This window comes from Hippocampus guttulatus, chromosome 14 (genome assembly GCF_054856545.1).
Source record: "Hippocampus guttulatus isolate MCC_2025c chromosome 14, RoL_Hgut_1.0, whole genome shotgun sequence".
NCBI classification, from domain to species: Eukaryota; Metazoa; Chordata; class Actinopteri; order Syngnathiformes; family Syngnathidae; genus Hippocampus; species Hippocampus guttulatus.
In genome coordinates this window covers 10677736-10701630 of record NC_141274.1, presented here as the reverse complement: position 1 = coordinate 10701630, position 23895 = coordinate 10677736, and the positions used below count along the sequence as shown (strand labels likewise).

The following is a 23895-nucleotide window of genomic DNA, read 5'->3' as shown; positions in this document are numbered from 1 at the left end:
ACAGTACAACAATTATAATATTTATGTTGTCATTATTTCTATTTGTAATGATAAAAAATTAATAATAACCAACTCTGAGCTTCCATTTCGTGCTGGTTACACAGGGAACCTTACCTCTGCACTATGCCCGGTATGGGGAAAGCGACTATTTTGTTCCACAGACGCTTCCGTAGAGCACTAGGAAGTTGCTTCGGCGATGTTGAGAGGGCATTCACTTGTCTCATCATCAGTCTATAATTTAATCCGTATTGTGAGTTTCACCCGAGGTGAGATTTTATTTCAATTCACTTGATATATCTTTTATTGCTCTATCAGTCATTAATGCGCAAGTGGGTTTTTTGTGTAATGGACAACGTTGACGTTAGCTAGATTTGCTAACATTAGCCGAAGCAGGATGACCGCCTCACTTAGAAAGTGTTAATACCAAACGGAAGTTTTAAACCTAAACATTTGAATGTGAGCATCTGGATTTATTCATTCGTCATATTGGGAAGAATGCACTCTCCAGGGGTGCGTACTGGATTCTGGATTGTTATTGCCGTTAATCCCCAATGTCACTCAGTACATGATGGACACATCAGACTTGAAATTTCAACAACAATGGATAACAATGCATGGGCTCAAATTACAAGATAAGCACACGTTGACCATGATCATTCTCAAATATCGACTAGCTGCTACTATGTATGGAAATAACATGAATAGCAAAGCCATACTGGTTCTTTCTACTGGAGCGAGAAGTTTGTAAAATTCAATTTGTGGGTCTATCAGGTAGAGATGGGGGACATACGTCAGTCCTTGTTGCCTCGTGATGTGCTGAGTGCCGCCAAGGAGCTGCTGTACCACTTAGACATCTACATCAGTAACCTGGTGCAATCGGGAAGGCAGCCTCCCCAAGTAGACACGAAGACCTTGGAGCTGGTTGAGGAATTCATTCTGCATGCACCAAAGGACAGAAGTGCACTGACCAGGGTAAGGCACAAGGCAAAAACAGTCCACGCACCACGTTGATATCAAAACAGGAAGCTGATACACATGTTATTTTCTCTCAGAGAATGAGTGCACTTCAGGAGCTTCAGCTTCTGGAGATAATGTGCAGCTGTTTCCAGGAGCAGAGCCGTGATACTGTTCGTCAGCTCATGTTCTCCGCCCTCTTCAGCCTCCAAGGGAACCAGGCAGATGACAGCCGCATGGGACTGCTCGGCAAGCTGGTCTCCATGGCAGTTGCTGTCGGCAGAGTTCCCATCTTAGAATGTGCCGCCTTCTGGCTGCAGGTCAGCATTTTAGCGCTAAACACACACTTGCTGAGCTGAGACTCTCTGTGCATATTTTTTCTTATTGCTGCCTCTCTGTCTCCGTGTATATCTGCCAGAGGACCCATCGCGCGTACTGCGTACGCCTGGCACAGGTGCTGGTGGATGACTACTGCAGCATGATGCCAGGTTCCGTGCTCACCCTACAGAATATCCACAGTGCCAGTCCTCGCTTCTGCTGCCAGTTCATCACTGCTGTTACCACCCTCTACGACTTCACGTCAGGTTTGGGCATTGAAAAAATGCTTAACAAAATATCAAAATATTTCCTATATGTCAGGGTGAGGAGGGGGGGGGGGTTAAAATATCTTTAAGTTGATGATGATAATGCATTCAAAGAAGTGATTTCTACAATGATTCATTGATGCACACTGTCGACATATTCATGAATGAAATCCGATGACATCCACAAATCTGTCTGCCTGCACCCGAATCAAATGCACCAAAATGGCAGTGCACGACCTGCACCACAACTTAGATCTGCTTTTAGCTGGTCTAAATATTTGCCTCCTTTCCGCCACCAGCTTGTCAGGTGCGCCGGGGGCATGTAAAAGAAAATTCCCTGAACACCTTGCGTGGCGTGGCACATGCACTGTCAATGAAAATAAAGATCGAAAATAATAAATATTGAATAGAGGCGTCAAGAAAAGCAAAACAAATGTTTGATTTAAAAGATGTAAGTGCATCACATAGAATCTTTTCACTTGAAAATGTGCCATTCTAGTATCATATCACAGCCTATGTTTCCAGATACGTATCGACCTCAAGAATTGAATCTCAAGGACCTCTTATAAAGTACGCCAATTTGTGTTTTGCTTTTTGTCCTTCAGAGGAGCTCATCCCTCCTCTAGAGCTCCTCCAGATGATTGTGTCATGGATCCAAGATGACCCCCGCATCGTTCTGGTCACCTTCCTGAACACGCCCCTATCTGGCAGCCAACCAGTCAGCTCACTTGATCTGACACCTCTAGGTGGGCTGATGCGCTGGTGCGTCAAAGCCCCGCTGGGATACAGGAGGGACAAGAAGCAGGCGTCCGTACACTGCAGCTCGGAGAGTGAGCAGGAAGTGACGGGCCTTTTCTCGGCACTTCATCTGAGTGTCCTTCAGGTCAATGTCTTCTCATTTGTTGTGTATGCATTCATGCATGCGTGATGTCATCCTTTTTATATATTTTTCTTATTAGGTCTTCATGCTCCTGCCAAACCTGCTCAAGGAGAAAGGCATTTTCGGTCGCTTGGCGCTCCTGCAGATGGACTCTTTGGCCTCTCTGACCTCCGACCTTTCTCGCCAATTGGACCAGGCCGACAAACACACGCAAATCTCCACCGCTGACATACATGTGCTCACGCAGCTGGCTCTGGACAGGCTGGCTCAGGCCTTGCAAGTCGCCATGGCCAATGGAGCTTTGCTCTGCTCCAGAGGTGCGTGCGTGTATCCGTCATCAGAGAAAACAGTGGGACAAGAAAGACTTTAGGGCTGCAAATAGTGTTGAGACTTTGTGTGATTTCAAGAAAGCTAAATGAAGGTTCGGTCTTCTGGCGAAAGTCTCCCACGGATTGCCCCTTTTTTCATAGGCATCAAATGAACGCATACTCGACGGTGTAAACGTCTTGTCACGTGTTTCTGATGTGCTGTTGTCTTGTTCTCACAGAGGACCTGAGAGCCATCTGTTCACGCCTGCCGCACAACAAGTAAGAAAACCATTTGCGCCGCATGTTTGTGTACAACTCGACGTTTTCTTGACAAGCAGTGTATCACAGTCCCGGATTCACATTCTTCCAAATTTTGCATCTCATCAACAATTCTGCTGTGGACAAACACAAATGTTGAATGCTGCATGATTCTTTGATTTGTCCGGATTTCCAATTCATGTTTCCGCTATCGAATTTCAAAAAATAATTTGAAATGTAGTTTATAAAATAATACATTTTGTTTATAATATGAGATAATTAGACTCCACCCCCTAACAAAAAGAAACATACGTGACCGGTAAGTGTACAAAAACTTTCTACTAACAGATAGCTTCTCACTCATCAGAAGTTCCGAAGATTTTTACCTCAACGGCCATTTCTAACCCAATTTCCGTACCGCCACTCGATATCCATCTCAGATTTACAAACAAAAACCAAATGGAAGTCTGTCACAAAGACTTTTGTCTAAGCGGCAATTTCTAACACTAATTTCAACGGATAATTTCTGCAACAATGACAGACCTTCTGATACAGGTGAGCTTATACCTCCTAACAGTGATCACTTCCTTGTGTGTTTGCTTCGGCAGTTTGCTCCAGCTGGTGTTGTCCGGCCCGGTGATGTACTACAACAACATCCACACCCCCCCTCTGGCCTTCAGCCCTCATGCCTCCCACTCTCCTATTGCCTCGCACCCCATTCACCCGGCGCACGCACCCCACACGCCTCTGACCACCCATCCCTCGCCCCATCCCACCTCCCATCCCCAGTACCCAGCGCAGCCCTTCATGACTGGACTACCATTTCCATTTCGACCGAGCCATTGAAGAAAAAAACAAACTGTGAGTTAAACTCATCCTTGTCCGTGTGTGTGCATGAAAAGTGTGTTTGTGTGTACGAAGTGGTGGTGCAGCGTCTCATGCACTGTATTATAATGTTAAATAAGCCCATTGACTTCTGAAAATGTGTGCGGCTAACATGTTTGTCCAATAAATATTTTTGTACCTCTCCTCTTACTCCACCTTAGCCGTTTTGCTTTACTCCCGCCACTAGTGGTCACTGTTGTTTTATTTCTAGCTGGAACGTCGCCTCTTGTTCTCCAGACATGGAGAAGACGGGCACATGACAAATGCATTAGGTTATGCAGGTTTGTCGTCTTTCCTCGCAGTATCGTGACATCGAATTGAAGAATTCTAAACAAAGGTTTATTTTGGTAATAAATGCTCGTTTTTGAGAGGTATTCATTTAACAGCATGCTGTAACAGAACACCATGCGTCGCAAACTATCAGCGCAGTATGCATATTCGTCATAAACGGGGCTTTCTAATTGTAAAAAATATATTTATTTTGGGGTTATAATTGTGCAAATATACGCAATTTGCTGTGTAGGTTTTTTAAGATGCATTGAATGTCTTGTCTTCAAATCGCAAATATGCTGAAGTCGACAACGGATTTTCTTCTTGTCGCCGTAAAACAAATTGAGCAGCGCGAGCTACGAGCCCACTAACTCACAAGAGAGAGAGAGAATGGTTATTTATTAATTAATTGAGATATTTATTTTTGAAAGTGGAAAGAGGCAAAGTCCTTTGGTAGGTCAGAACATAAGCGGGAGCAGTCCAGCCCCTCATCAATGGGCCTTATTGCATAACCAAAGATGTCACAAGTATCTTGGCGCTATGCCACGCGCATATGTCCGGCCTCTGTTTTGAGGCAGATAGCTAATCATTGACCTTCAGCGCACCCAGAAAAGACGACCAAACCCCTGGCACCCCAAGCCGCCTCACCCTGGAGAGTTGCATCAGCCGTTGTAAGTCTTCAAAGCTAATGACGTGCTCTGCCGCTAACTTCGATACGTGTCAATGGATAGGAGTCGTCAACTGTTTCCTCCCCTCACTGGCAGTGCCTATGATTAGCATTGCATAAACATCAGTAACTCGAGTCATACACACGCACGTATATGTGCCGTTTATGCTTTATATGTATTTACGTACATATGTGCATAATTGCTGATGTTCTTTATTCTGGTGTATTGCAACTTAAAATAGCAGAGAAAAATTACCGGTAATTTAATTTAGGAAGTCAATTTCACTAAGTGAAACTCGTACGGGTTCATTTCAGAAGACCAATTCCTAAATTCTTTCTTAAAAATAATTGGGATGATGTAATTATTCAAATGGATTGACATGGGGAATTTCACGTTTCGTTAGCTGTAGGCTGTGATCATCGAAAGCATATCACCTAAGTCGTGACATGTGTCGCCTATGTGAAGTGAATTAATGTGACGAGTTTCGCTTTGGTGTATATTTTTGATTGGCCTAACGTGTGCCACGACAGACTTTGTGAACCAACGTGTTGAACAACTGCAGGTTTCCATCCGTAACTTCAAATAGTCACTTGTTGGATCTCATCTCAACTGTCGCATTGTGAACTGTTAGATTGTCATGACTCGAGGGCGGGGAAGTGATAAGGCGGCGTTCTTCTGGGATAATGACACATGTGGGGGAAGTGACACAAGAAGATACCATTCAAAAGAAAAAGGCGGGCTTGAAAGGAATAGGTTCATTTTTGGGGTGTGATGGTGTCGTTTGTTATCTTTTTTTTTCTTCTTTTTTTCTGTGATTTAACTATCAGATATTTCCAAACATGAGAATGTCAGCATGTATGATACTTGATGTGCCTTGATCTATCCTCCACATGGAGAGTAAAATCAGCCATTTGTGTGTGTGTGTGCGCGTGCGTGTGTGTGTGTGTGTGCGTGTGTGTGTGTGCGTGCGTGCGTGTGTGTGTGTGTGTGTGTGTGTGTGTGTGTGTGTGTGTGTGTGTGTGTGTGTGTCAGGTAAAATCTTAGTCCAATTCCTCCCTTTGCAGGTGTGTGACAGTTGTGTGTGACTGGCCCTATCAGCAGCTGCAGAATCTCCACTTCCTGCGGGAGAATGACATTGCACTGTGAACAACGCATTCCGCCAAACCAGATAAGGTCATCTTTGAATGCAGATGAAATTCCACTTGTACTTTTAACAAGATCACCTGTGAAACCAGGTTACTGGAGTACTGTAGTAGGCCTCTCTTTTTTTTTTATATTTGGCTAAATTTGGCTAAATCGGTACGATCTCAAGTCCACTTGCTGTCTCGGTTCCAGCCGAGCAATCGGAACCAAACAAAAAGCAACAAGAAATTGTGGTTTCTGTTGTTGGGAGGGGGTACGACGTAGATAAAAAAAATAATGATATCCTTCAAGGCTTTTGGTCGCTCAAAGGAAAATACAAAATATTAAACTGATCTGACAATTGTTTTGGCCCCATCGGTGAAGTGTATGCCTCATGTAGGAAAACAACATATGTTTGTTTGTTTTTTTTGCATATATATGCATTAAGTACCAAGAACTAAACTGAGGCTCAGAGGGGATCGAGCCTTTTCTGTTGCTGGTCCCTCTCTCTGGAATGACCTCCCACTGAACATTCAGCAAGCCTCCTCGCTGCCCATCTTCAAAACCCTCCTCAAAACTCACTTGTATTCTTTGGCATTCGACTCAGCATGACTTAGATTTGTTCTTGGTTTTACTGTTTGGTGCTTTCTACCGCCTTTATTACCGATTTGTCTTACTGTTTATTGTGCATGTTAAATTGCTCCATGTACAGCACTTTGTATGCAGCGATGGCTGTTTGAAAGTGCTCTCTAAATACTGTTGACTTGACTTGACTTGATTAAAAATACACGGATATATCAAAAAAAAGAAATCAGTGGTATTTCTAAGTATAAAAACTCTGAGAAATTTATTTTTTTTTTTTTTGCCCAACGATGTTCAAGGCTACATCACACAGACGCCAAAATAAGTGATGATTCAGAAGCAAACCAAAACTAAAATCAAATTGTTTGCGAGCGAGACAACAGATGCCGCGACGCAACATTATTTCATGATGAAGTCATTGGATTGAATGAGAAGTCTGCGTCGGATGTGTGAATGTGAAGGCATTCTTGTTCTTCTGCCGCTGTTTGGGACTCTACTGAATTTCCACACTTCCGTGATGCTTCCCAACGCACGTGAGAAACTCTTAGCTGCGCCCGTTCACCTCTTCGTGTGTGAGCGGGTTAACAATTCACCTACACGACGGCGAATAAAAACTTTTACCGTATGTTTTAAGCAGAAGCACCTCAGCCCCCGGATAGTCAGTAAAGATTACACCCAAGACATGTAAATTCTCTCTGACAGCTCCATGGCGGCTTCACATTCCAGGCCTTCCATGTATGAAACTATAACGACACCCAATTTAAAGAATGCGGCTGAACTTTCCTTGTTCCAAATCAAGACGGTATCTCATGGGTGAAATGGTCCGTTTCAAACAGAGAACACAAATACATCTCAATCAAATATCCACTCTAGCTCTTGCGGGGAAATTCTTGATAGATTAAAAGTGCTGCAGAAAGCATTTGGAAAGTTAAAGAATTGTTCGGATGTTTGCATTTTTGTGCCATCACCTTGGATAGGAGTTAGAACAAACAGGATGTGATTGAACCTTCATCTACAATCAATAAAAGCACGTTGATGTAAATACATGGTTTGCAACAGTGCAAACCACTGGCATCATTCCAGAACACCCAAAGCCTGCAAATATCACCTCCAATATTCCGTAATCAGATCCTTCTGGACAGATGCGATCAATGCCAACTTACTATCAAAAATGAGAGGGAGAAAGAAAGACACTGTTGGCGCAAGCCTTTGTGGGACCCTCAGCAGAATTTGATTTTGTTCCCCATGAAAAAAAAAAAAGTCTTTCATTGTCCAAATACTTATTCGACGCGTGAACTGTACTGCCCAACCTGAAAAAGAAGATTCCAAGTGACAGCGGTGGGAAAATGAATCAAACCTGGGCCACAGACCACCCGGCTCGCTTCCACAAAATATACCTAAGCGGCTTGGCACCAGCTGAAAACACCCAGTGCCACGATGGACCGCCCCAAAGCTTTACTTTTCCCGCAAGTCTTTTGGTGAATTGTGGTGATGGCAAATACATAGAGGATGTTACAAAACTGTTTACGAGAATGAATTAATAATTTACCATCACTGGTGCCTGCATAGCCACTCCCCACCAAACATATCCAATCATAGTGATGACTGATTTGCCATCCCTGTCTGCAAAAACACAACCCTGACTCAGTATTGGTCCCTTTCTTTACTGCTGGCACACTGAGTGTGAGTGTGCGTGTGCGTGTGTGTGTGTGTGTTGTTTTCCTAACAGACAGTCAAAACATTTGACTAGGTCACCAGAACATAGGTTCCTGATTTCCAAACGTTATTTTTTAAGTGGCGCTGTAAGAAACAACACACTCAATGTCTTGTTTCTTCCATTGAGAAAATGAGGGCGTTCACGACTTGGCTGGAAAAAAAAAAACACACACTACAAAACTACACCTCTGACTTAGTCAGCAACCCAAAGACCGCATTAAATATATCTTTACTTCCTCTTGTTCCTTCTCCTAAAGTTGATATTTTCACAGCTGTGGCAAAACTCAACTGCTCCGTAGATTCTGGCTTGCCCCGTATTATTTTGGTTCACGTTTGAAGGTGAAGCACAGTTTTGGTCATTTTAACCCATTCAAATGCATTCATTGGAATCAATCACCACATTTTTGGACAGTAACATTTCACAAATGTTTGGAACCATTACACCCTGTTTGGAAGAATGATATATCAATATAGCAGATTTTAACATGTTTAACGTTTCCAGTATTATATGATTTTTAAAACAAATTTGTGTATTTTTTTGAGAGCTTGAACATGCCAAACATTCCACCAATTTTTGCAAGCATGTACCCCAGTGGCTTCAGAACAAGACCCCGCCAAAAACTCGCACAACAAAATCTGAAGGAAGAGAGTCTGAGGAAATCACGCCGTTAAAAAGAATGAACCCCGCAACAGTTTCACCAATTCACACCAAATTGTCGAACCATGCACAAAAAACTCTCGAGAGGAGCCGTTTCTGACTTTGAACAGGAAGTTGGCCATTTGCGGTGAAAGGCCAACGTTAAGGGAATTCCCACTTGGGCTTATCCTAATTGCAATTAAATTGGCTGTGTGAGGGCCAGTTCAATGCTGCTTCGAGCTTTAAAATGACACCGGTCAACAACAAATTTTAATCAGAGAGTGCTCTATGTGTTATTGTTTCATGCAAGTCCCAACCACGTTACTGCGGCAAAAGTCAAGTAACTCAAGTCATCCGAATAGTGGAGTGCGGGGCACTTTATTGAAAAAAAAAGACCTTTGACTGGACTTCCACTTTCAACTTATTGGTACACTTATGACTTGCGCACGTGAAAACGCCTAAACTATCCACATTCTATTGCATTTGGTATTTCCATAAGGTAAGCAGAAGGTTATTGTAAAAGGTCGAAGTTGGGTCTCTCTCTCTCCCCGTTTCACTTCACCCCCCCCTCGCCCCCACCTTGTCCCACCCCTACTGGCCTCATTGTAACCAGATATAAGCAGGGGGCAGCGAGCTGAAGGACACGCGGCTTAACATACAACTGGAGCAACAAAAAGCAGCAAGAAGGAGAAAACCCTCGTAGTGTCAAAAGCACCAGTGAACATTTTCAAGACAAGGTAAGACTGTTTTTTTTTTTACGTATGTGCATATCAAGCATGAATATTGCGCTAGTCCACGATATGATTCCAAATTTAGGGGTCTTGAGGATTACTTTAGGTTCTATACTGCATTTATATGTCTACCGTATCGATGTGAGTATATTTCAACGATATCTTAATCATGTCCTGTTTCTTCGCTCACTTTGCCCGTCAGCGCACAAATGCCGGTACAAACGCGCACAGTTTTAGACGCTCAAAATTCAGATTCGACGTTGTTCTGGAAATACGCACAATAGGCAGGATCCACGCGTCGCGTTGCCGAAGCAACTCGGCTCGGCTGTCACTTCGCCGACCAACGACGACAGGGGTGTGTGTGTGTGTGTGTGGGGGGGGGGGGGGGGTAGTCTGTGTTTTGCCCGTTAGCTCCCCTCGTGCGACCTTCCAGCTCCGGAGTGAACTGTGTCACTAGCTAGATAGACGTTACACTTCCAGTGGATGTCTCCTGACCTTGCTCCTAGATAAGGTATCTTTTACTCCGTGCCGACTAATACCTGCAGGTCACAAGCAAGAATGCAAAGCGGCTGTTTTATTTTCTCAATTCGGCCATGTGAAGGAGACCGAGCGGGCCGAGGTCGTGCTGTTCAGATAAGCAGCAGGTGAACTTGACAAGTTTGTTATGGAAACATCTCGAAAGTTGTAACTGGACTTGGCTACATGTCATGTGGTGTGTAAGGAGCAGCCCAGAAGAATCGATCATTATTTGTATTTTCCCAATTGTGCCACTTACTTCAAGGTCACTGATGTCTATCTGACACCCCAAAAGGGGCCCTCGGACCACTGTCCGAGTCTTATGTCCACTAATTTGGGCATAGATTTTTCCCAAACGATGGGATTTGCCTGCCTCGGTGTCTTACTTTTTTTTTTTATTGTTGTAACTTTCTCATGCTTTCCCCCAATGTGACTCTCACATGATTTAGCCTTTGCACAATGGTTGGTGCTCCCCTAACCCGACGACCTCTCTGCGCTTCAGCTTCTTCAGTAATTGCTGTTTTTTTTCCTCACCATCTCTGTCCCTTCAACACCACTTTTTTTTTCGTACAGTCAAACCTCGGTTCACAAACGACCCTGTTCACAAACAAATCGGTTTAACGACAAGATTACACGCTACAAAGGCAGCACTGCACGTGTTTTTTTCTACATTATTTCATCATATTATGTTTCATTTATTTCTATACAGGTCATTATTTCCACTTTCTATTTATTAAACCCATAAAAACAAGGTAAACAACTTTGTTCTGCGGCTGGTGCTTATAATTCCCTTTTTTTTTTTTGAATGGGAAATTTCGATTCAGTAATGTTTTGGAATCTCGGAGGTTGAAAATGACTTTCTATTTTTGACGATGTTATGGCTCAGTTGCTCGGGCAGGTTGTCCATTGAGTGCAGGGTCAGCTGCGCAAATCCCCATTGCGCCTGTCTGCTCTCCAACTGTTCTTGAGCAAGTCACTGGACCCTAATTTGCTGCCAGCGGGCGTGGCAGCACCTGACCATTGAATGAAAAGCGCTTTGGGCACCATGATGTTGTAGCGCAATCATGATAGACTGTTAAGTTTACTCCCTTTCACCGATTTGACAGCTCAACAAACATTCAGTATTGCTGGTCTTCTGAAAGTGACGGTTTTGGAGTCTGGGAGTGGATGGTGTTTCTATCGTAAAATACAATGCAGAGTAGACTTTATTGGTCTGGTTTGGCAACGGCGGCTGGCTGAGTCTCTCTTGTACCCGGAAACTTTTATTCTGCTGGAAAACTTGCATTAGTGGTTCTCAAACGTTTTACACCAAGTACCACCTGCAACAATACTGAAGTCGCCAAGCACCACATGATGACCAACTTGAAATACAGTAGTGTAGTAAACCCATGCGTTCATTCCAAATAATCTCCTCCACCACTCATGGAGCTCATGGCTCACTTGCCAGTGTTCCACCAGGAGCTCCGGTGCTCCCCGCTTCAAGGCCCCGTTGCGGCACCGTGACTGCTCAAGCCGTGCCACTTACCCGTTCCTACAGGGCGCCCCAAGCCTTACTTAGATAGTAGACTTCATTCATCCACAAGGAGCAACCCTGTGACGTGTCTCCTCTGGCAGTGCACACCTCATATTTTGGCTTCATTTTGCCCGGCGTGCCATCTGCCTTTCTCACTTTTTTTCAGTTCACACTTAGCTCCTTGTCAGTTGTACGGTATGTTTCTCTTGTAATGAACGTCCTGAGGTTTGGTCGAAGGGGCTGCTTGTTGTACCAAAGGAACGTCACTCTTGATCCTGGAGACGGAGAATTCGCCATTCAAACTGTCTTCAGAGGTGTGCTCAGTTGCTTCGGAACATGGCTTGAACAAAAACCGGCAGGAATGTCAACGTGGGCTCACTGTGCGAAAACTTCTCGCAATTTTCAAATCGTCAAGCTCCTTCCAAGTTTGACTTACCAGCAAGCGTTGCTCCCCAAAGGGTGTGACACAACTTACTATCTCTGATTGCCACACGTGAGTTGAAAATTCACTCATCATAGATACAGCGCACGCCTCACCGGACCGCAGCGGTTAAATGCTCACCTTATGGATCGCTGGTCAACTTATAAGATGATCCTCTAGCGCTCCTGCTCATTATTTTAATTTCTGCGTCTGTTTACGGTGTGTACTGGCAATGGCAGCCTGCCCGTCAACTGAAAGTGAAAGAACGGTTAATCTGATTAAAGTATTAGCTTGGTTAAAGCGCGGTATGTTTGGCACGTAAGATTAAAGACATTACTGTACCCGCCGAAAAGTGACCAATTAGCTTTATAAAGCAAGTGTTTTTTTTTTTCCATGCCCATTTTTTTTTTTTATTCCAACGGTGCACTGCAAGCAATTCTCTGTATCAGAAATGGGAAGTATTTGTTGAAATGTGTTCCTTGCGATGTTTCGAATGGCTTTGATTGTATCACAAGGGACTGTGTTAGGCGCTGTTAACGATCTAAATGTAACCAACTGTCATAGCCGGTCAAAATGTTCACCATGCCGTGATGCGGTCGAGATTGAGGCACATTGTTTGTGTGCACCTTTGACTTGATTGATGGGACAAGAGCACATAAATAAAAGCTCATTCCTGGAAGCACAGTTGGACTTGGCAATGGTTGCAGCATCAATAAGGCCAGACCTGCCTCCTTGCGCTCTCTTTCGTGGCCTCTTGGCATTTGCCCGGACAAGATCTCCTCACGCAATGTCCGCTAAAGTCTCTCTGCCATTTAGCTGCGGAGCACCGCGCACCTCTTGCAGGCCACTTTCAATTCTGAAACATCAAAGGTCACGCAGTGAGACTCTTCCCCCGACAATGATTATTGAGATACAGTATGTATGGGGAAAAACCTTGCGCTTGTGTTAATAAGTCCAAGGCTGTCGGCTAGGAATTGAGTTTTTTTTTTTTTCCTCAGGGTCATACCAGGCTGTTGGTTGTAATGTCGCTTTCACTCATTAGAGGTCAAAGTTCAGTGGATGACCGCAACTAAAGTCGACCAGCTCCGCATACGGATTCTGGTCGAGCTACCACTCTCTACTTCGGTTCGCATTTAATCATTAGCATACTTGTTTGTTTGTTTGTTTGTTTGTTTATTGAACATAAAACATATATACAGTAATAATTTGACAGAAAATAAGGTAGATAAAAAAAGTAAACAGAAAGAAATCAATCTTCATTCAACACAGTTATTATGTTCAAGGGAGTAGGAAGAAGTAAAAAATTTATCTAGTCCTACCCCGTTATGTGATTGTATCTAATAAATCATTTTTATATCAATCAGAAAAGAAAAAAGTAAGAAGAAAGAAGTCTCCATTAAGGCTCATACTTTACCCTTAACCGTGATATTTTTACAACTTTTGGTTTGTATCGGGATTATATACTTCCACACCCTGACACTCTTGTGTCAATTTTCTCTTGTATTCATAATGGATATTTATATACCTTTCTCTATTTATCAACTTAGTTCTGATTTATCATTATATTTAATGTTTTGAATTTATCATTTTAACTCTGATTGATGTAGGTTGTTTGGTTTACTTGGTTTGCTGTTTCGTTTCAAGTCATCATTTCATTTCATTTCATTTCATCTGAGAAAATCGTTCCCTGAGAGAGGCACTTGACCCGAGATGCACTCCTCTCAGGTGACCACTTGCACGTCTGTTTTTTCACCGCTTTCGAGCTGGGAAATAAGTACAAACATACATAAGAGTTGCATTTCAGGTCTCACTGTTTTGTTAAATTTGAACCTTTCGTTGCGTCGCCTCAAGTGAGCGGGAAGCCAGTTGTTGCGCATTTTGGCATTTGAGTTCCCATGGAGCCTGCGGTGAACAATGTTCTCATCCAGCGTCGTCTTTTGTGTGCCGAAGCAATGATGCGGAGGAAGCTGAAAGAGCTGTTGGGGAAAGTGCATGCAAGTGGTACACCACATTTTTCTCAGAAATGAAAAACAAGAGTACTGCACTTATTCACAATACTGTATTTGAAGTCAGATTTGACATGAAAGGATAAGATTTTGTATTTTTTTAGTGATTACTTTAAAGGGGAAATCAACCCCCAAATTGTCTTTGTTGTATGCGCCTCTACTAGTCTAAACACGGTATTCGGATTCATTTTGTGTTTGTGGAATATGAGTGAAGCAGAAAATTCCATCCGTTTGTAGCCGTCTTAGAGGGCGGCCATTTTGCCACTTTCTATCCGCTGAAAATGACATCAGAGTTGCTCATGTCATGATTCTGTTTTTGTTTGGATTAGTCGGTTTTGTTTCATAGTTTACTGTTATCGTTCTGTTCCGTTTGTGACCAACAGGTGGCGTTGAGGGGCTGTTTTGTTGTTACCTTACGTTTTGGGGGGTTTGCAGGACTTTGTTCGTGCTTTCGATTTAGTTTTTTTTTTCAGTGTACCCGCACGAGTGCTTTTGTGAATACATTAGGTTCAGTACACCCTGCTTCTCCTGCATCCCTGCTTTTTTGGTTATTATTATCATTGTTATTATACTAACTCATCTATTTCATTTGAACTTTTTGGGGTTGTCCAAGTCAAACCTTCAGTGGGACATCAATTGTTTATTTTTCTTTAATTTTTTTTTTTTAGAGTTCCGTCAAGCAACAATGGACCAAGCAAGGTCAACAATAACTAAAATTGTGAGTATTTTTGCATTCATTGTTAAATAATTGTTTTGTTTAAAGTGTACATCTGGTGCTTTGATGTTTGATAAAACAATGTGCCCCAAAAATAGCTACTTAAAATAAAGAAATAAAGGGATGCAAAAGTCAGTTAAGCCAAACACGTGGTTGAATGGAAAATTTATTTTCATGACAGAAATTGTCAGGTTTTTTTTTGCATTACATTTTTATAGTGATCTATGTCTAAAGTTATTCTTGAATTTCTTTTCTTCTGGTTACTTTTAATATACACTTAAGAATTTTCTAGACGCTGGGTCATATGTGTCAATGCATCGTTTTTTGTTTGTTTGTTTGTTTTGTGTGTTGTTCTTTCTACTTGTACACAAGATTATTTTACTTTATGTTAACTGTTTTGTGAAGCGCTTTGTTACAGCTGTCGCTGTTGTGAAAGCGCTATATAAATCTGCATGTATTGTATTGTATTGTAAGATACAACCCTCAGTTGACATCAGACTTCAAATAATCTTGTGAAATCGTAAGGTTTGGCGCTTTGAATATACCAGTTGGCTGATTTCATGTTCTTCTCCTTCTGCTGTAGTTTAATGGAGAACCTCATTCGTATACACGTTTCAACTTGACCCAGAACATGGAAGGTGACAACAGTCAAGTGGAGATGAAGCTTTCATCTGACATGGATGAAGAAGTCGGCGGAAATGGGGTGGGCGCCCACCTCAACCATAATTCCAACCACAAATCCTACATGACTTCAAAATTTGGACGCACGCCGAAGAACCTTTGCTTTATCATCGCGACTGTCCTCCTCATCTTTATCATCGGTAAGCGCGGGTGCCATTTTGGGTTTGTTTCCCACACACAATGACATGCAAATAATTTTCAAGATACATTTAATTGGATACACTTGAATACAAAGACAAGGTATTTGATGTTCAAACTGATGGTTCATGTTTTTTGTTGTTGTTTTTTCAAATATTCTTTCATTTTGAATTTGATCCCTGCAACACATCCAAAAATGCTGCGACGGGGCCACTAAAAGACCGGGAATGCTGAGGGCTTATTTCAGCAAGACATTGCCCACCTGAACTCTGCATGCGTTACAACAGCGTGACATCATAGTAAAGCAGTGCAACTTCTAGACTGGCCTGCCATCAGTCCAGACCTGTCTGCCATTGAAAGACAGACACCAAGTACGACAACGGAGATCTGGACTGTTGAGCGTCTTAAGTTATAGATCAAGCCAAGTCTGGGAAAGAATTCCACCGACAAAGCTTCAACAATTGTCCTCAGTTCCCAAACACTTGTTGTGTTGTTCAAAGGAACGGTGATGTAACACAGTGGGAAACATGCCTTTGTCACTGCTGTCTTTTTTCAGGGGGTGGGAGGGGCATGTGCTGCGGGCATCAAATTCAAAAGGAGTGAAAAGTAAAATAAAAAGCAATTTTCACACTCTGTTACTTCTCACTTGAATTATTGATTGAAGCTGTCTTTTTACAATGAGGTATTTGGTTTATTGAGTGAAACGCAATGTGACACTTGCATTTTCTAAGGTTTCGACATTGTTATTCAATGCCGAGATGTATTCTTTTTCCCTCTCATTTTTAACTGCTGCTACTTCCAGGGTACTTGATTGGCTACTTGGTCCACCGCAAAAGAGACGAGCCTTACAGCTGTCAAGCCTCCGTGCAATTGCCCGATGAGCCCGTCTTTCACGACACTGGAGCAGCCCCCCTCATGGCCTGGAATGATGTCAAGAATGCATTTGCCCAGAAATTGAGTGTGTCCAACTTCCAACTTGCCTTCAGGTGAAAGTCGACCCCATACCTTTTTCATGAGAGTTGCTGTTAGAGAGTTCCCAATACAGTAATGGAAAATTCATCTCAGAAATGCGCATACGCGTGCACGCACGCACACTAATCGGACCATGACACATTGTCCCACGTGTGCATTGGTGATTTCGTCACGGTTCAGTGAAACCAAAGTGGAACATACCCACACGACCACTTCTTTCGTGTCAATTTTCAAAACTCTTTTCTTTCTTTATTTCCTAGCGAGTTGTCAAGTGACAGCCATCGGGCTGGTTCCCCAGGCGATGACGCGTTGGCCGACAAGGTGATCAAGAAGTTTCAAGAGCACGGCATGAAAACCTGGACCGATGAGCACTTCATTAAAGTTCAGGATCGCCCGCTTTCCGGCTTCAACAAAGTTATTTTCAAGGATGGCAAAGAAGAGCGTCCAGAAGGTTTTCTGTCCTACAGTGCTAATGGAATTGCAAAGGTAATTAATCTGGAGGGGGAGGTGGGGGGGGGACCTTTTTATTTTTTATTATTGAAAGTTAATTGAATGCAAAGTAACATCTGCATGGAATCCCAGAGCGATAGTAGGAGATGAATATTTTTGTCCTATCCAGGGAGCTGTCCTGTACGCCTACTATGGACAGGAAAGCGACTTTAGATTGCTGCGGGACAGAAACATCAACATGAGCGGCAGAGTGATGTTGATCCGAGCAGGAAAGATCAGCTTTGCGGAAAAGGTGGGACACCGCTCATTGTGCAATTCTCTTCACAACTGAAATTGTCTTTGATCGTCGACAATCAACCTGCGGTGTGTAACTGCTTTCATTTGTGTTTCCAGGTGGCTAATGCTGCCAAAATGTTGGCCTCTGCCGTACTGATCTACCAAGACCCGGCTGATTATCCTTCTGAACGGACCACTCAGCTCTTTGGACATGTGAGTTGGGGATGCCCCGATCAGACTTTCTTGGCACCCGAGTCTGAGTTTAAGTCTCCTTGGTTTCAAGGATCTGCCGAGGCCTGGTCTGAAAACAAACAAAAAAAAAATAAAAAATGGGACGCACATAAAATGGTTGCAATTAATGTAGACATTGAATTGTTTTTCTACACTATCGCATGCACATAATTTCACAATTCTGCCTGTTTGTAAAATGTCATGCTTGCAAAAAACAAAAACAAAATAATAACAAGACAAGGCGTGTCTGGGAGCTATGCGATGTCCTAACCTTGTTTTGTTGAACTTTGTTTCCTCTCTAAGGTGCATTTAGGTTCAGGGGATCCCTATACCCCTGGCTTCCCCTCGTTTAATCACACCCAGTTTCCACCCGCCAAGTCGTCAGGTCTGCCAAGTATCTTGGCTCAAACCATCACAGCACGCATGGCCGCCAGCATTCTCGAGTAAGGTTGACAAAGCTTTTTATCCGTCGCTGGGGGCGGCCGTTTTGCTTCTTACCGTCAACTGGAAATGACATCACAGAGCCGAAAGGCTCGGGTGAGTGACCGATCACAGCTCGCCTGTTGTCTAGGGGTTTTGGTCCCGTGACGTTCACAAGCCGAGCCCTTGGGCGCTGTGATTTTCAGTGGACAGCAAGTGGCAAAATGGCTGCCCCATGAACGGTACAAAAATGCCTTAGTTCATATTCCACTCATGCAATGTTCATCAGAACGCTGTGTTTAAACCAGCAAAGGACATATTGTCAAGAAAAGTCTTGAGCTGACTTCCCGTTTAATTGTCTTTATTCACCGGGGGCATTATGACGAGAATTTTTTTAAAAAATATTGTAACTGGAAATTAGACATCCTTTGCGTATCTAGAAAAGCTTCAACAAAAGCAATGTATTATCGTTAGTAGTAGCGGTCATAGTAGAATGTGGGTATTGCGACACCCACACTTTTCATGCTGTCCCCCCCTTTTTTTTAAATAGCAGTTTAGAACGGTCTCCAATGTTAGTTGGTGTACATTGCACGGGAAAAATCTATTGCGTTCCTCCCCACAGAAAGTTGGAAGGTCAGAATGCACCAGAAGAGTGGGGCGTTTTCAACAAACTTGGTAGTGAGAGTGACGTCATCACTGTGGAGGTGAACAACGTTCTCTCTGAGAAAAAGATCCACAACGTCTTTGGCGTCATCGAAGGCTTTGTGGACGCGGGTGTGCAAAACATTTGATTTAACATTTGCAATTACCACGACTACTCTGTTCAAATGTGCACGTTACAAATGAATATCACATGCCTGTGCTTTGGCGATAGATCGATATATGGTTATCGGTGCCCAGAGGGATGCCTGGGGTCCGGGTTTTGCTGCATCCACCGTCGGCACCGGCGTTCTGTTAGAAATGGCTCGTTCAATCTCGGGCATGCTGCAAAAGGGTAAGATGTTTGTGACTCCCGCTACTTAAGTCTAGCGTGCCGCCGCTGAAACGGTCGTGCCTTCCTTGTCACACGCTCGCTCATTTTATCCTTCAAATAGACCGGTTCAAGCCAAGGAGGAGCATTGTGTTTGCGAGTTGGAGTGCGGGAGAATATGGGAGCATTGGCGCCACCGAATGGCTGGAGGTGGGAATTACACAATACGTTTTGCTTCTGCGGTTACTTGAATGATCCAATTGTATGTACAGTGATCTCCAAATGCACTCGTATACACTACGATCTGTTTCTTGTTTGCAGGGCTATCTTTCTTCCCTTAGCATGAAAGCCTTCTCTTACATCAACCTTGACGGCATTATAGCCGGTATGTACCGTCGTTTGAAATGTTATCGCAAGCATTCCTTTCAAAAGGTTCATTTTGCGATATGAATACTGACATACGTATTTTCTGAATTCATGAATAAATCAACCCCCTCCCAGGTCACAATGGTTTTAAAGTGGCAGCAAGTCCTATGATGTACGGCTTGATTGAACGCACTCTCAAAGAGGTGAATCTTGAATCGCCATACGTTTTCGGAATTATCGGAACCACTTTGTCCCCACGGTGGTCGATGATATTAGCACACGCAACAGCACGTGTATCTGTTTACTCCTCAGGTGGGCGTCCAGAATCAGGCCGTGTCCCTCTTCTCTCAATTTGGAAAGGGCAACTGGGAATCCAACGTGTACGTTTATTTTCCTTTACCTCCAGTACATCGGCGCGGTATCGCGGCATTACTTGCAATGCATAGGCCCGCCGTCTCGACCTCCACATTGAAAAATCTTCACGTCTATTTAGGTTGGAACCTCTGAAGCTGGATAATGCCGCTTATCCTTTCATTGCCTTTACGGGCATCCCGTCCCTGTCGTTTCAATTCACTTCTGGCAATTTAGTAAGTCAGCCCCTTGTGCTTCAACAGACAACAAATATATCTGACCTGCAACAATGTCTCCGTTTATTGGATGGATTTCAATTGGGCTTCCTTCTCTAGGATTATCCCTATTTTGGCACGTTGCTGGATACCGAGGCGAAGCTGATCACTGCCACGTCCAACCAGCATCTGCAGCTGGCTGAAGCGGCTGCCAAGTTTGCAGGTCACATCATGCTGAGGTTGGTCCATGACCATCTGCTGCAGATGGACCTGTCAAAGTATGACAAGATTATTCGTACTCACGTGGCTCAGATTAACAAGAAAGTCAACACTGTACAGAGGGTAGGTCTTGGTTATTTTATCACTTTGCTAATTTGAGTGAAGTTGATCAATAGAGTCGACCCGTGCTAATCGCAGGGGCCGCGAATCATGAAAATGACGTGAATAATTGATGGTCAGTGAAATAGGGGAAGGGGGCAGAACAGTATTTTTACAAACCCCCAAAATTCTTCAACAAACACTGATAAACGTGTTTTTCATGAAGAAATTGGGGCGGGGGAGTCTCGTAAATATTATGAAAATCTTTTTTTACATTGAAGGGAAAAAAAGGGGAAAAACATCCACAAATGTGCAAATCCACAGGTGTCGAACTGAGGCTATGCGTGGTCGACCGCGTTCGACCGTTTTTATTGTAACTTTTGGCCATTACGAACCACTGAAACCTACATTTTTTAAAATTCCTTATTTACTGGATTGAGTCATGCAATTTGGGTAAAATAGGATTTATTGTCATCTAAATACTTGATTATTTTAGTTTTCAGTCTTGATTTTTTTTTCATTCATCAGTTTTTGACAAGGGGCCATTTCACGTCATCTGCATCATTTTCCAAAAGAGCTGTTTCATGCAAATCATCATTTGCGTTCTACATTTCTAAAAGATGTCCGTTAATAAATCTACAAGTGCACAGTGACATTCTGAACACGCGTTCTAAACCTAACCGAGGGTTGTGCGTCCCATGTGTCCAGATGCAACCTAATCGGGTGCCCACATCGGTGCAGTGGTTGATGTCAGCCTCCGGCTCTTACAGTCGAGCCTCTCGTAACCTGATGAAAAGTATCCAAAACAGTGACTTGAGCAACATCGAGATGTGCCGCATCTACAACGACCGCATCATGTCGGTAAGACCTGCTAAGTTTCACCTCTTTGCTGAGGTCTCACTTGTACAACTGAATGCGTGAATACGAAAACGGTCAAATGAACAAACCTCAATCATCCGGCGTTCCGTCGCCATCTACAGGTGGAGAGGAACTTGCTGTCAGCATACGTGTCTGCCAGAGAAAGTCCTTTCCGTCACATCCTTCTCGGCTCTGGTCCGCATACACTCAAAGGGCTGTCCAACCACCTTGACGCCCTTAGGACAGACAGCCCGGAAGCTGATGTCGACCAGTTCCGCAACCAGTTTGCCTTGGCCACCTGGACAATTCAGGGTTGTGCCACTGCGTTGGCGGGCGACATGTGGTCGTTTGATAATGAAATCTAAATTATTTTCACCCCGTGCTCTTCCCTTAGCAACGATGATGATAATAATAAGTGTAATAATAATTCTATTTGATCATCTATACCAGTTATAAGCCGCCTCATCTCCCTTAGCGTTCTACTTAAAATCACACTTTTCACATCAACACAGTATATTTTCACAGTTTTTTTTTCTTGTACGTTTTGTTCTGTTGAAAGACATTTCGAAAATGCGGTGCTTAATTGATCACATTTGATTACTTTGGTGCTACCGTAACCACCTCCGACGACTAATGTTGCTTAGTGGTACTGCCGAAAGTCACGACGCCAGTACCCGGACTCAAACTTGCAAAAACAAATATGGGCAGCATTTCTTTCCAATCTACAGTAGTAAGTGTTTAGCGTTTATTTAAATATCATAACTGAAAAGCAGTAACACGCCGTTCAAACCTCTGAGTAACTATATTTACTGTAGTTGTTACTGTGCAGAAATATCCTCATGCTCGCAGGTCGTACGGTAGGTCCGTCGATCGCAGCAAGAGCATATCGTGAATGGCGTCCTTTGATACATTTGCCACACGGATCATTAAGAATAAACCTAAACAACATGAGACAAAATTTGAAAAGTCAGAAAAATTAAAATTTTTACAATTAAACAAAAAGAAAAAAGGGAGATGGTATTTTACCAGGTGGCCGTGAAACCGAAGTCTATTTATTGTGTTACTTAGTTCTCAGTGACAGGGTTCACGACAAATATTTTTTAATTGCCTTTTATAGAAAACGTGTAATTATCGGGAGCAGTGCCTTCCATAATTATGACAGTTATACTGTCGAAATGACAAAAGCAGCATCTGCTAAGAGAAGCTAGCACTGAGCGCACGCAAGAGTTCTCCGCTGAGGCTGAATCAAAGCTGCTCATCCAAACTCGGCCTCACGTGTGCACTTCTCATCCTGCTACCATTATCGGAAGCAGCGTCTTCCATAATGTGGAAACCAACAAGGTAGTTTTTGCCTACCAGTGTGTATCCGTATCGGAGGCAGTGCCCTCCATATTTCACTGTAGGGGTGGATGTTTATATTGTCGGGGGCAGTGTTTCCCATAATTTTTGTATATATTCCATAAATTAAATCAACATCACAATTCATTGTCTCGCTCAACTTCAGATCTTTTTGATGTGTCCTTATGCGAGTCCTTTCTTCCCACGTCCTTTGTGCCTACAGTTTTCCCGAAACTGTTTTCACAAGCTGTTTTGGGATTAAGGTGAGGCATATGAATGGCTAAATTGCACTCTGGGTTCCTGACGGCAGCCTTTGTCCCCATTACAAATCAAAATGTATGTTGATTTTTTGTTGATATGTACACTGTATGTGGAAGTGATGTGATTCCCACCCACCTGGCCCTTGAGGAAGACAAATCGTTCTGGGTGCGTTTGTGTTTTAAAAAAAAAAAAAAAGTCACAAGTGCCTTTTGCTTCATGAATGCATTGCAAGTTTTAGTACCGGTGGTTTTCCAAGAGTGTAGGATGTTGGTTTTATTCATTTTTTCCATTTATATGTATGTGTCTTTGACCACCCATTCAAAGACACCTTCACACCCGTTCTGAGCTAAATCAAAGTTACAGACGCAGTTTTACAGTTGCTAATGTTGTTGGTGTTCATCATCAGAGAAGAACTGAAATGATTGTGCTTTACACACCCCAAATTAAAGTAGAAATTGTGTAATTGTTTTAGCTGACTAACCTTAAAACGATCCGCCGTTCAGTGCTTAAGGATTGGCCATTAGCTTATGCGCTGATTAAATGGATAAAATGATCATTTGAGAATCAAAAGAATGTGTTTTGAAGATATACATTTTTTTTCACAGTAGGCAACGTATTTTCCAAATGCATGCAAGTTTGTGTCATTTTTCATTTCTGCTCTGCAATAAACAATCACATCGCTTTTAGCATTCTTTGAGCTATTTCATTCATCTTGAACGAGTGGTCTTGGGAATACACGTCTGCATCTGAACAAAGAGCCTCTTGTCAATTATTCATCTGGAGTAGCCTACTTCTGACTTTTTGAAGCGGGAATTCCTCTCTGTAAAGTTGCTGTAATTCCTAAATGATCAATGCAAATGTTGTCACACGTGTAAGTTGTCACATTGCAATTTTCACCTCCACCAGATATACATTTTGCAGCTTCTACCCACGAGGGAAATACTCGAGTCAGCAAAACAAATATCGTTTTGGCCACATGATGGAGACAAGGTCAACGAAATTAGAAGTTGAGGACTGTCCTTTTAATGACATTCCTCACCGTGTTATTATTGCTGTCATTTATTATTCATCGAAATTACAGTAAAACACACGTTAGGCATACCTAAAGTTTTTAGACTCTTGGACAGCCACTTTTGTTGTCACACAGTCAAACCTCCATTCAAGACATGTTGTGAATACCTAATACATATCAAACGTTCTTTTAAAAATGTTTAACGCGAATACTACAGTATGTCTCAACTGCATCCAGTCGTAATAAAGGGGGGGAAAACTCTGGCGTGTCTC

General features: G+C 43.0%; 2 protein-coding genes across 4 annotated transcripts; both read left to right on the top strand.

Moving 5' to 3' along the window:
- Positions 1-172: 172 nt before the first annotated feature.
- Positions 173-6864, top strand: ints15 (integrator complex subunit 15). 3 transcript variants are annotated; one of them, XM_086130075.1, is made up of 9 exons: positions 173-266; positions 772-972; positions 1053-1274; positions 1373-1538; positions 2144-2421; positions 2498-2735; positions 2966-3005; positions 3593-3845; positions 5872-6864. In XM_086130075.1, the coding sequence occupies exons 2-8, from the start codon at positions 778-780 to the stop codon at positions 3828-3830; spliced, it is 1377 nt and encodes a 458-aa protein (XP_085986201.1). In that variant the 5' UTR covers positions 173-266; positions 772-777; the 3' UTR covers positions 3831-3845; positions 5872-6864. The 3 variants fall into 3 exon arrangements, with proteins under 3 accessions (XP_085986201.1, XP_085986202.1, XP_085986200.1); XM_086130076.1 differs by having other exon boundaries at positions 5840-6864; XM_086130074.1 differs by lacking the exon at positions 5872-6864 and having other exon boundaries at positions 3593-4012.
- A 2610-nt stretch (positions 6865-9474) lies between these two features.
- Positions 9475-23300, top strand: tfr1a (transferrin receptor 1a). The gene is made up of 18 exons (XM_086130116.1): positions 9475-9601; positions 14720-14769; positions 15350-15587; positions 16388-16571; positions 16818-17043; positions 17177-17299; positions 17401-17496; positions 17818-17957; positions 18557-18708; positions 18809-18928; positions 19029-19114; positions 19226-19289; positions 19406-19473; positions 19583-19650; positions 19764-19857; positions 19957-20178; positions 20863-21015; positions 21135-23300. Exons 2-18 carry the CDS (start codon positions 14737-14739, stop codon positions 21375-21377), a joined length of 2310 nt encoding a protein of 769 aa, XP_085986242.1. The 5' UTR covers positions 9475-9601; positions 14720-14736; the 3' UTR covers positions 21378-23300.
- Positions 23301-23895: the final 595 nt, after the last annotated feature.

Bases quoted from the DNA above. Each gene is read 5' to 3' on its own strand.
- tfr1a (XM_086130116.1), top strand. From the start codon at position 14,737: ATGGACCAAGCAAGGTCAACAATAACTAAAATT. The intron at 16,572-16,817 runs GTGAAAGTCGAC...TTTATTTCCTAG, and splicing joins AACTTCCAACTTGCCTTCAG to CGAGTTGTCAAGTGACAGCC. The intron at 18,929-19,028 runs GTAAGATGTTTG...TCCTTCAAATAG, and splicing joins CTCGGGCATGCTGCAAAAGG to ACCGGTTCAAGCCAAGGAGG.
- ints15 (XM_086130075.1), top strand. From the start codon at position 778: ATGGGGGACATACGTCAGTCCTTGTTGCCTCGTGATGTGCTGAGTGCC. The intron at 2,422-2,497 runs GTCAATGTCTTC...TTTTCTTATTAG, and splicing joins TTCATCTGAGTGTCCTTCAG to GTCTTCATGCTCCTGCCAAA. The intron at 2,736-2,965 runs GTGCGTGCGTGT...TTGTTCTCACAG, and splicing joins AGCTTTGCTCTGCTCCAGAG to AGGACCTGAGAGCCATCTGT.